Raw genomic sequence first — 12,873 nt, forward strand, 5'->3', positions numbered from 1 at the left:
CCAAAGCTATCTCATGTCCCCGTTTTGCCCTCCTGATTTCCCTCTTAAGTATACTCCTACTGCCTTTATACTCTAAGGATTCACTCGATCTATTCTGTCTATACCTGATATAGGCTTCCTTCTTTTCCTTAACCAAACCCTCAATTTCTTTAGTCACCCAGCATTCCATATACCTACCAGCCTTCCCTTTCACCATGACAGAATATACTTTCTCTGGATTCTCGTTATCTCATTTCTGAAGGCTTCCCATTTTCCAGCCGTCCCTTTACCTCCGAACATCTGCCTCCAATCAGCTTTTGAAGGTTCTTATCTAATATCATCAAAATTGGCCTTTCTCCAATTTAGAACTTCAACTTTTAGATCTGATCTATCCTTTTCCATCATTATTTTAAAACTAATAGAATTATGGTTGCTGGCCCCAATGTACTCTCCCATTGACACCTCAGTCACCTGCCCTGCCTTATTTCCCAAGAGTAGGTCAAGTTTTGCACCTTCTCTAGTAGGTACATCCACATACTGAATCAGAAAATTTTCTTGTACACCCTTAACAAATTCCTCTCCATCTCAACGCTTAACACTATGGCAGTCCCAGTCTATGTTTAGAAAGTTAAAATCCCCTACCATAACCTCCCTATTCTTACAGATAGCTGAGATCTCCTTCCAAGTTTGTTTCTCAATTTCCCTCTGACTATTAGGGGGTCTCTAATACAATCCCAATAAGGTGATCATCCCTTTCTTATTTCTCAGTTCCACCCAAATAACTTCCCTGGATGTATTTTCGGGAATATCCTTCCTCAGGGCAGTTGTAATGCTTATCCCTTATCAAAAATGCCACTTCCCCATCTCCCTTGCCTCCCTTTCTATTCTTCCTGTAGTGAAACTGCTTCTCTCAAAGGGTCATTAATCTTTTGAATTCACTGCCCCAGAGTGCAGTGGGTGCTGGAACATTGAGCATATGTCTGGAGGCGGTGGACCAATTTTTAATTAGTGATGGGTTATGGGGAGCGGGCAGAAAAGAGGAGTTGAGGCCGCGATGAGATCACCTGTTGCTGTATTGAATAATTGAGCAGACTCGAGCCCACTCCTGCTCCGAGTTCTAATGTTTTTTATTTTGTTAAATCTGAAGCTGGAAGTAACTCCTGTACTTGCTGATCCAGTGTGGCTTCTTTTCTGGCAAAGCTGTAATTTTGAAACAAAAAAAAAATCACCTCCCTGTTTCCAAATCTCTCTCTCGCCTCACACCTGTATCCCTTCCAGCACTATTCCCAAAAAAATCTCTCTTCCACCAAGTCCACGTCCTTTTGATCTCAGAGAGAAAAGGTCGTGTGGTAAATAGAACATAGAACATTACAGCGCAGCACAGGCCCTTCGGCCCTCGATGTTGCGCTGACCTGTCATACCAATCTGAAGCGCATCTAACCTACACTATTCCATGTATGTCCATATGTTTGTCCAATAACGACTTAAAGTTGGCGAATCTACTACCGTTGCAGGCAAAGCATTTCATACCCTTACTACTGTCTGAGTAAAGAAACTACCTCTGACATCTGTCCTATATCTATCACCCCTCAATTTAAAGCTATGCCCCCTCGTGCTCACTGTCATACTTGGAAAAAGGCTCACTCTGTCCACCCTATCTAACCCTCTGATTATCTTATATGTCTCTATTAAGTCACCTCTCAACCTTCTTCTCTTTAACGAAAACAGCCTCAAGTCCCTCAGTCTTTCCTCGTAAGACCTTCCCTCCATACCAGACAACATCCTAGTAAATCTCCTCTGCACCCTTTCCAAAGCTTCCACATCCTCCTTATAATGCGGTGACCAAAACTGTACACAATACTCCAAGTGCGGCCGCACCAGAGTTTTGTACAGCTGTAGCATAACCTCATGGTTCCGGAACTCGATCTCTCTATTAATAAAAGCTAAAACACTATGCCTTCTTAACAACCCTGTCAATCTGGATGGCAACTTTCAAGGATCTGTGTACCTGGACACTGAGATCTGTCTGCTCATCTACGCTATCAAGAATCTTACCATTAGCCCGGTACTTTGCATTCCGGTTACTCCGACCAAAGTGAATCACCTCACACTCGTCCGCATTAAACTCCATTTGCCACCTCTCAGCCCAGCTCTGCAGCTTATCTATGTCTCTCTGCAATCTACAACATCCTTCGTCACTATCCACAACTCCACCGACCTTAGTGTCGTCTGCAAATTTACTAACCCACCCTTCTACACCCTCATCCGGGTCGTTTATAAAAATGACGAACAGCAGTGGACCCAACACTGATCCTTGCAGTACACCACTGGTAATTGGACTCCAAGATGAACATTTCCCATCAACCACCACCCTCTGTCTTCTTTCAGCCATCCAATTACTGATCCAAACTGCTATATCTCCCACAATCCCATTCCTCTGCATTTAAATATAAGGTGGATAGCTGTAAACTACTGAAGGATATCAATGGACCCGACTGGTCAGCTAGGCAGAGCAGTGACAAATGGAATTCAACCTGGAAAAGTGTGCAGTAATGCACCTGGGGAGGCCTAACAAAGCAAGTAATTATAGCGTGAATGGTAGACCCTGGGAAGTTATGGAGATCATAAGAACCTTGGTGTGCATATCAGAACAGTGAAGATATGGCAGGAAGAATAAGATGGTTGAGAAGACCTATACAACACAAAAACAGAAATTGCCGGAAAAACTCAACAGATCTGGTAGCAACTGTGGAGAGAAATCAAAGTTAACTTTTCAGGTCCAATGTCCCTCCTTAAAACTGATGGTAGCTAGGAAAAAAGTTGTTTTTTATGCAGAAGTGTGCGGAGGGGGTAAGGTGTAAATGATAGTTAGGGTTAGTGCCCAAAGAGAGAGAACAAGCTAGCAGGAAACGTGCCACCAGGATATATGAACAGCAACTGGCCACCAAGACATAATCCACTGTCACTAGTTTCCATACATACAGACAAAGAAGGACACCACTTTGACTGGGACAACGCACACATCCTCGGGCAGGTGAAGCAAAGACATGCACGAGAATTCTTGGAGGCACGGCATTCTAACCAGAACTCCATTAATAAACACATCAATTTAGAGTCAAGAGCATGGTGTTGGAAAAGCACAGCAGGTCAAGCAGCATCCGAGGAGGAGGAAAATTGATGTCAATTTAGACCCTATCGATCTTCCCTTGAAAAGAGAAAAACGCAAATGACATCACCCAGCTTAAGAAACCAAGACCTATAAATAGAGAGGCAGGGCATACTACCAGCGCTTTACCAGAGACTCTCACTGATGATATGACCTACTCATGGTGACGAAATGTCTGAAAACAAACCTTCCAGCTCAGCGAGCTAACTTACATACTTATCATTAACCTGACCTACAAATCTTCTCAAAAATTGCTAAGAGACAGAACAGTTGGAAAGACAGGAGTAGTTAATGATTAACCTGGGAATGAAGAGATCCTAATGTGAACTAGTTGTGGCTAACAATGGGTTGTGTGTAATAGCATGTAATGGCAAGGCCTAATGTGTGCGGCTTGGGAAAAGGTGTCTCGAGTCCTAATATTGTTGAACATAATACTGAGTCCAGAAGGCTACAGGGTCTCCAAGTGGAATATAAGGTGCTATTCTTCCAGCTTGCACCAAGCTTCACTGGAGCACCGGAGTAAGCCTGAGATCAGAGATGTTGGCCAGGGAACCAACATCTGGAGTGGGGTGTCAAGGTGGCAAGTGACTGGGAGTTCAAGGTCTTTTTTGCAGACTGAATGTAGGTGTTCTGCAAAGCAGTCACCCAGTTTATGCTTTGACTCCCCAGTGTAGAGGAAACCATATTGTGAGCAGTGAATGCAACAGATTGAGTGAACTGCAAGTGAAACGCTGTTTCATCTGGAAGGTAAGTTTGGGGCTTTAAGTGTTAAAGAGGGAGGAAGTGAATGGACAGGTGTTCCACCTCCTGTAGTTACAATATAGGAGACTTGTCTTTATTAGCAGAGGCATAGCATACAAGAGGAAGGAGGTTATTCTGGAACTGTACAAAACACTGGTTAGACCACAACTGGTGCGCAAAGGTTGTAGCCAGGATGGATAGGAACAAACTTGGTTGAAGACTTAATTCCCCTTCCCATTCTCTTTCTGATATGACCATCCTTGGCCTTCTCCATTGCCACAACGAATCACACACTGCAAATTGGGGGAACAGTTCCTCATCTTCCACCGGACAGCCGACAGCCCGGAGAGCTCAACATTGACTTCTCCAATTTCAAATAAGCTCTCTTCCCATCCCCCAACTCCCTTCCAAGCCCCTCCACCTTCCTTTACCCCTCCCTGCCACCTACCAGATTAATTCTTCCCATTGACAAACTAGGTCGTACCCTCTACCTGTCTCTTCACCTATCACCATTTCACCCTGGCCTTGCTACCGCCTTTATCTGCAGCTCCCCTCACACCCGCCCTCAATCCTGAAGAAGGGTTACACCCGAGACATTAACTTCTCCACCTCTTGATGCTGCTTGGCTTGCTGTGTGTTCTTCCAGCCTCTTGCCTGTCTCTGATGGATAGGAAGGCATTTTTTGTGTTGGTAGAGGGACATAGATGTAAGGTAAGAAGAGAATACGCTTCACTGGAGATCATGAGAACGGCAGATGCTGGAGAGTCAGAGTGGATAAAGAGTGGAGCTGGAAGAGCACAGCAGATCAAGCAGCATCAGAGGAGATGGGGAGTCGATGTTGGAACCTTTCATCGCTCCCCTTCTTCTTTGACACTGCTTGACCCGCTGTGCTTGTGGAGAGAGTCAGAAGCTCACTGTCTAAAAGGGTGGTTGAGTGAGAAGTTTCTGTAACAATTAAGTTGCATTTAGCTAGCCCCTTGCCCGGCCATAGCCCCCAGAGCCATGTATAGAAAAGTGAAAGCTGGAATCAGTGTAGTCAGTTCTTTGATGGGTGAGGGACTGATGATGGGCCTTCTCTCCTGTAAACATGTGTATTACTAAGGAGCTATATGTTTACATTGAACACAGATCTTGAGACTAATGGGATTAGGGTAGCCCCATCAGCATTTTCACAAAGCTCAATGCATTAAAGCCTCAGATCCATACCTTAATAGGCCGCCTTTGAACTTTATAATTACCAACTGAATAAATATTAAACACCTGCCAGCTAGATTGATCCAAATGGTAATTGCTTCTCCCAAAGTCCTACAGAATAAACATTAAATCTATGCGTTCCTTTAATCAGTGACATAATTTTTAAAATATGCTAAAATGTAATTTTTCTACAAAAATGTTTTCTTTAAAAATAAGAGCCCAGGAATTTTCTCTGTATCCTTTCATAGGGTATGGGTTTTGCTAATAAAGCCAGCACTTTTTTTTTGTAAATCCCTAATTACCCTGGAACTGAGGCCATTTCCAGAAGGCAGTTAAGAGTCAGCAGCATTGCTCAGGGTCTGGAGTCACATGTAGGCCAGACTAGCTGAGGATAGCAGGTGCCCTTCCTGAAAGGGCATTAGCGAATCTGCTGGGTATTTACAGTGGTCGTGCTATGGTACCATTATGGAGGGAAATCTGTTCAATTCCGGATGTATTAATCTGAATTTAAATTTCACCTGCTGTGGTGGGATTGGAATGAGCGACTGGCTTAAGGGGTGTGAGGATAAGGTGGGATCATGTGATGTGGCAAGAGACTGGTGTGGAATGCAAACATCAATACTGTAAACTAGTTGGGTTTTAAATAACAGTATTATCAACTAGTTTGGCTGCATACCTTAATTCTTGTTGGGCCGAAGGTCCTGTTTCCACACTACGGAGTCTATGAAAGTTAGGAACTAATTCTGTATCGAAAGTATGAAGCTGCTATTTTGTTATCAGGTGCTGACTGGCCAGACCACGTGTATATTTCAAAGATTTGCACTGTCTTTCTTTATAGAATAACTGCAATTACTCCTGAAAGGCTAACATACTGTTTTTCAACCTTCCCACAACATGACCCATTCAAAATTAAAAAAAAACCGAAACATTTCTAATTGCTTCCAGACATTTCTCTAAACCTCTGCCCAATCCCTCTGGGGTTTAGGTGCAAAGTTACAAGGTAAGGCCTGTAGCCCAAGATCTTTTTCACTGGAGCGTCAGAGGCTAAGGGGTGAACTTATAGATGTTTTTTAAAAAAAAAACATGACGTAAAGATAAGCTGAATGGCAAAGGACTTGACCCCAGGATAGGTGAGTTCAAAACTAGAGGGCATAGGTTCAAAGTGACAGGGGAAAGATTTTAAAAAAGACCTGAGGGGCAACTTTTTCACGCAGAGAGTGGTGCATGTATGGAATGAGCTGCCAGAGGAAGTGGTGGAGGCTGGTACAGTTACAACATTTAAAAGTACATTTGGACAGGCACATAAATTGGAAGGGTTTAGAGGGATATAGGCCAAATACAGGCATGTGGGACTAGTTTAGTTTGGGGAAACTTTGTTGTCATGGATGAGTTAGACTGAGAGGTCTGTTTGTAGATATAATAAAGAAAAACACTCTGTTCGCAACAGTGTCTTCATTTTCTCTGTCTCTATATAAATTTTAAAATTGGAGTGGGGGAGGGGGTGCTGAATAAAGGGCCCAGTTGTGGCACAGTTGTAGTGTCCCTCCAAAAAAAAAAATCTAGCTGTTACTAGGTTCCAATTTTGAGACCTTCTTGTGGAAAAGCAAGGTACAAGTGATAAGTTTTCTTAATGTCAGTGGCAGAAAGGTTTAAACTCTGTTTTGTTTTGACAGGAGAAGTACAACTGTGCTTTGAGTCGAAGCAGCATCAAAATAGTGACGCCAGACTGGGTGGAGGACAGTGTCGTGGCAAAATCCAGGAAGGATGAGTGCACGTATCACCCTCGCCTTGTCATTCCGGAGGAGGATGAGGAAGAGCTGGCCGGAAACGATGAGGAACCTGAAATGGACGACAAGTGTTCGGCCAAGAGCAGCGCTGGGTCATCGCGGGCAGGCTCTCCGCTCAGCGTGCCGGGCTCGCCCCCCAGGCGGGGGGGTGAGAAGGCCCAGAAGGCCACCAGCGAAATCATGTTCGACGACTCCTCGGACTCCTCACCCGAGAAGCAGGAGAGGAACCTGAACTGGACCCCGGCGGAAATCCCGCCTCCCAGCGCCGCGAAGCGCCGGCTGGCTCACGGGAAAGAGTCCGCCCTCATTAACCTGTGCGCCAACGTCCCGCCGGTGCCCAGCTCCGTCTCTCACCCTGAGGCCAGGGTTGGCTTGGTGACGCCTGGCCAGGGGGCTCCGGGCCCTGAGATGGCGACTGCCTGGAGCCCTGCTGTCAGGACTCTGCGGAATATAACGAATAACGCTGACATTCAGCAGATCTCCAGACCGTCCAATGTAGCGCAGGTAAGTGGCTTGTCATTCCTGCTGGGGCGCGCGGAATCTCCTGAAGTGGAGCAGCTGGGGTTAACGCGGAGCGCGACCTTTCTGTTTAAAATAGTAACGACAGGACGGCAACACTATCGAGTCGCAGACTGTGCAGGTTAGCCGGCCGGTCAGTCTGATCTGCTTTCGTATCATCTGTGACACGGTCCCCTTGTCTCACCCCACTCAGGATTTTAGCAATCTGAAATGATAATCCACCTTTCTCTGTCTATGCTGCCTGATCCACCTCCGAATGTAAGAAGTCGGAGCAGGAGTAAGCAGGTCAGCCCCTCTCGTCTGCTCCCCTAATCAGTATGTTTGTGACTGATCTCCTCTCGCCTCAACTCCACTTCCTGTCCCTCCCCCATTTGCTAATCAAAAATCTGTCCATCTCCTCCTCATTCACTGTCCCAGCATCCACCTCATTCTGGGGTAGTGCATTCCACAGATTTGTGACCCTATGAGAGAAGTCATTTCTTATCTCTGTTCTAAACCTGCTAGCCCTTAGCCTAAAACTATGGCCTCTCATCTTAGATTGTGCCTCAGAGAGAAACATCATCTCTTGACCTACATTTTTGATCCCCAAAGCATTTTATGCACCTCAGTTAGATCTCCTCCTGTATAGACCTAAATTGCTTCATCGCTCTCAATCATCTTTCGAGCTTTTTCTGTTTTTACCTTAACAGAGGTTATCGGGTTTGCTTCAAAGAGACCTTGGAGTGGAGGTTCATAGCTCCTTGAAAGTAGAGTCAGAGGTGGATGGGATAGTGAAGAATTCATTATGTTTATTGGTCAGTGCATTGAGTAGGAGTTGGGAGGTCATGTTCAGGCCGTAAAGGACATTGGTTAGGGCACTTTTGGAATATTGCGTTCAGTTCTGGCCTCCCTACTATAGGAGGGATGATGTGAAACTTGAAAGCGTTGAGGAAAGCTTTACAAGGGTGCGGCTGGGGTTGTTTATAGGAATCGGCTGGGGTTGTTTTCTCTGGAGCATCAGCGGCTGAGTGGTGGTTTATATAAATCTAACAGAGGTTTATAAAATCATGAGGGGCGTGGATACAGTGAACAGACAAGGGCTTTTCCCTGCAGTAGGGGAGTTCAAACTAGAGGGCATAGGTTTAAGGTGAGAAGGGAAAGATTTAAAAGGGACCTAAGGGGCACCTTTTTCATGCAGAGGGTAGTGAGTGTATAGAAAGAGCTGCCAGGGGAAGTGGTGGAGGTTGGTACAATTACAGCATTTTAAAAGGCATCTGGATGGGGATATGAAAAGGAAGGGTGTAGAGGGGTATGGGCCAAATGGTGGCAAATGGGGCTAGATTAATTTAGGATCATAGAATCCCTCCAGCATGGAAACAGGCCCTTTGGCCCAACAAGTCCACACTGACCATCCCACCCGATTTACCCCTGACCAATGCACCTAACTTACACATTCCTGAACAGTGGGCAATTTACCATGGCCAATTCACTTGCACATCTTTATATTGGGCCAGGATACCTGGTCAGCATGGATAAGTTGCTCTGAAAGGTGTGCTTCTTTGCTGTCCAGCTCTGAATCTAAAATTCTGCATTTCTGCTCTTGCTGCAAGATGACCTCTAATGTCTGTGTGGTCCAGTTAAATTGAAGCTTCTGTTTCTCTCTATTCCCCTAACCAGTGTGGGGATAGGTCTGCTCTTTAGAATTGCGAGCCACCATCAGATCCCTCTCCTGGGTAATTGTGGGAATGGTACAATGTTCCTAACCATCTTAATGACATTTGACCCAGCTACCGTCTTGGTCAGCACAGCATCTTCTGAAAGCAGAGTACTGTGGATGCTGGCAGGCTGCTGAAAAACAAGCAGTTCAAGTTGAAATAAAGAAGGAAATTGCTGGAGAAACTCAGCTGGTCTGCCCTATATGTGAGGATGAAAAATAGACTTGACTCTCCGGAAGAAGAGTCATCCTGGATTCAATATTTCTCTTTATCCACAGATGCTTGCTGAGCTTCTACTGCACTTTGTTCTGACTTCAACACTGCATCTCTCCTCTTGCTCTTCCACCCTTCCTGAGAGGCCCAGGTTAAAGATGTGCTTGAGATTAAAATTTGTTAGCATGCAGTGCTTCAAGCAGAGACAGTAAAAGGGAGAATATTCTAACTTGTTCAGAAACCAGGCAAAAGTGAGGACTGCAGGTAGAGTCATATAGAGTCATAGAGATGTACAGCATGGAAACAGACCCTTCGGTCCAACCTGTCCATGCCGACTAGATATCCCAACCCAATCTAGTCCCACCTGCCAGCACCCGGCCCATATCCCTCCAAACCCTTCCGATTCGTATATCCATCCAAATGCCTCTTAATGTTGCAATTGTACCAGCCTCCACCACATCCTCTGGCAGCTCATTCCATACACACACACCACCATCCACGTGAAAAACTTGCCCCTTGGGTCCTTTTTAAGTCTTTCCTCTTTCACCCTAAATCTATGCCCTCTAGTTCTGGACGCCCCACCCCAGGGAAAAGACCTTGTCTATTTATCCTATCCATTCAATCATTATTTTGTAAACCTCTGTAAGCTCACCCCCTCGGCCTCCGACGCTCCAGGGAAAACAGCCCCAGCCTGTTCAGCCTCTTCCTATAGCTCAGTCTAGATTAGAGTGGTGCTGGAAAAGTACAGCAGGTCAGGCAGCATCCGAGGAGCAGGAAAACTGACGTATCGGGCAAAAGCCCTTCATCTGGAATAAAGGCAGGGAGCCTTTGGGGTGGAGAGATAAATGGGAGGGGGTGGGGCTGGGGGGAAGGTAGCCAAGAGTACAATAGGTGAATGGGGGTGGGGATGGAGGTGATAGGTCAGAGAGGAGGGTGGAGTGGATAAGTGGGAAGGGAGATTGGCAGGTAGGACAGGTCATGGGGACAGTGCTGAGCTTTCCAGCACCACTCTCATCTTGTTCAGAAACCAGTCTGTTGCTGTGAATGGGGGAGCTGTGGAAGGAGAGGAGTAGTTGATGGGTTGAATGGTCACTCCTTTCTCTATTTATCAGGTCAGTCAATCAGAACTCCCAGGTTAAAATGGGCATTGGAATAAAAAGGATCCTTAGCTTGGTAACAATGGATTCTGCTGGGGAGACTATGTTTGTTAATGACACATGCTGTCATTGATTCGTAAATCAAAGCGGCAAGTTTATGGGGTTGAGGAAGATGCTATGAAGTGTGAATCTCCAGAGTTTGCTGGTTGGTTTACTGTTCCCTGCTGTTCGCTTCTCACAAATGTTACTTCATCCTGAACCACTCATTATTGTTAAAGCCGTGTTGGATTTGCAAGTGAATCACTCTTTAATCTTACACATCCCTAACTCTAATCAAACTGACTTTAACACCGGAAGCAGTAGGAGTAGGCCGTTCAGTCCGTTGAGCCTGGTCTGCCATTCAATAGGATCGTGGCTCATCTAACATTCCTCAATCCACTTTTCCGCCCTTTCCCTGTAACCCTCGAGTCCCAACTGATCAAGGATCTATCTCAGCCTTAAATATACACAAGGGCTCTGCCCCTACAAAGGCTCTCAATTCTCAGAGGAAATTCTTCCTTCTACTCAGTCTAAAATTAGTGCCTCTCTACTCCAGACCCTTTAGATCTGGACATCCTTTCAACATTTATCCTGTCAAGAATCCAATATGTTTGAATGAAATCACCTCTTATCCTTCTAAATTCCAGTGAGTAGAATCCCAACGTGTTTAGCTTTTGCTCATAGGACAATCCTTCCATTCGAGAGATCAACATAGTGAACTGTCTTTGAATTGCCTCCAATGAAGTGACGTTTTTCCCTTAAAGAAGAGGACCAGACTGTTGGCAGTATTACAGATGTGGTCTCACCCTATACAATTGCAGTAAGGTTTCCTTACTCTTGTATTCAACCCTTTAAAATAAGAGTTAACATTCCACTAGCCTTCCTGATGACCTGCTGTACGTGAGTGTGCTAGCTTTCTGTGCACAAGTACCCCTGTGTCCTTTGATGTTGCAGATTGCTGCAGTTTTTCTCTATTTAAATAGCACTCTGATCTTCTGTTCTCCCTTCCAAAACAAACAACTTCATGTTTTCCTGTATTATACTCCATTTACTAACTTCTTGCCAACTTACTCCCCGTGTCAGTGGAGTTTGCACATTCTCCCCGTGTCTGCGTGGGTTTCCTCCGGGTGCTCCGGTTTCCTCCCACAGTCCAAAAATGTGCAGGCTAGGTGAATTGGCCATGTTCAGTTGCCCGTAGTGTTAGGTGAAGGGGTAAATGTCGGGGAATGGGTCTGGGTGGGTCGGTGTGGACTTGTTGAGCTGAAGGGCTTGTTTCCGCACTGTTTCTGCACTGTAATTAAACTAAAAAACCCTGTGTGATTTAGGAACACTTGCTGATAGCAATACAGTGGGCGGCATGGTGGCACAGTGGTTAGCACTGCTGCCTCACAGTGCCAGAGACCCGGGTTCAATTCCCACCTCAGGCGACTGACTGTGTGGAGTTTGCACGTTCTACCCATGTCTGCGTGGGTTTCCTCCGGGTGCTCCGGTTTCCTCCCACAGTCCAAAAATGTGCAGGTTAGGTGAATTGGCCATGTTCAATTGCCCTTGTGTTAGGTGAAGAGGTAAACGTAGGGGAATGGATCTGGGTGGGTTGCGTTTCGGCGGGTTGGTGTGGACTTGTTGGGCCGAAGGGCCTGTTTCCACACTGTAAGTAATCTAATCTTTCTTGACCTATTGATATCTCCAAACTAAAAACCGAAAGAACAGCAAATGCTGTCAATCAGAAACAAAACGTTCAGCAGGTTTTGAGAAAGGGTCACTCAATCTGAAACATTAACTCTGACTTCTCTCCACAGATGCTGCCAGACCTGCTGAGCTTTGAGTAGTTTCTAGTTTTGTCTCTGAACAAACTGTTTACTTGTCTCCCCCTAGCAACCTACCATTGCACCTATTTTTGTGCCGTCTGCAAGTTTGGCTACAGTGCATTCACTTCCTTCCTCCAAGTCATTAATATATCTGGCAAACAGTTGTGTTTGCAACACTGAGCTCTGTGGAACCCCGCTGGTCACAGCTCAACTAGGCTCTCTGTCACTGCTCATTTTAAAATATGCCCTTAAATAACATAGACAATAAAGCTGTTCCCATTTGCTGATGGCTCGTGGACTGGGGAAAGCAGGTTTAAGATTTCGGGCAAAGGTGTGAGGTGGAAGTCGTTTTGTGCAGTGGGCGGTAATGTCCCGAAATTTGCTGGTGAGTGCGCAAATAATTGATTTGGAATGCAATTGGATTGGTTCCTGAGAGAAGTAAGCACGTAGGTCTAGGACGATGGAGCTGAGCAATGGGATTCTGGATCAGTGGTGCTGGAAGAGCACAGCAATTCAGGCAGCATCCGAGGACAGGCAAAATCGACGTTTCGGGCAAAAGCCCTTCATCAGGAATAAAGGCAGAGAGCCTGAAGCGTGGAGAGATAAGCTAGAGGAGGGGGGGGGTGGGGAGAGAGT

At 45.7% G+C, this 12,873-nt stretch overlaps 1 protein-coding gene across 1 annotated transcript in view; it reads left to right on the plus strand.

Moving 5' to 3' along the window:
* The window catches only part of paxip1 (PAX interacting (with transcription-activation domain) protein 1), a 114,865-nt gene that overhangs the window by 30,255 nt on the left and 71,737 nt on the right, over positions 1–12,873 (plus strand). The window contains exon 6 of the mRNA XM_043690723.1: positions 6,754–7,371. Within this exon, the coding sequence (XP_043546658.1) occupies positions 6,754–7,371 (618 nt within the window). The remainder of the gene's footprint in view (positions 1–6,753; positions 7,372–12,873) is intronic.

The sequence above is a fragment of the Chiloscyllium plagiosum genome, chromosome 5, assembly GCF_004010195.1.
Source record: "Chiloscyllium plagiosum isolate BGI_BamShark_2017 chromosome 5, ASM401019v2, whole genome shotgun sequence".
Classification (NCBI taxonomy): domain Eukaryota; kingdom Metazoa; phylum Chordata; class Chondrichthyes; order Orectolobiformes; family Hemiscylliidae; genus Chiloscyllium; species Chiloscyllium plagiosum.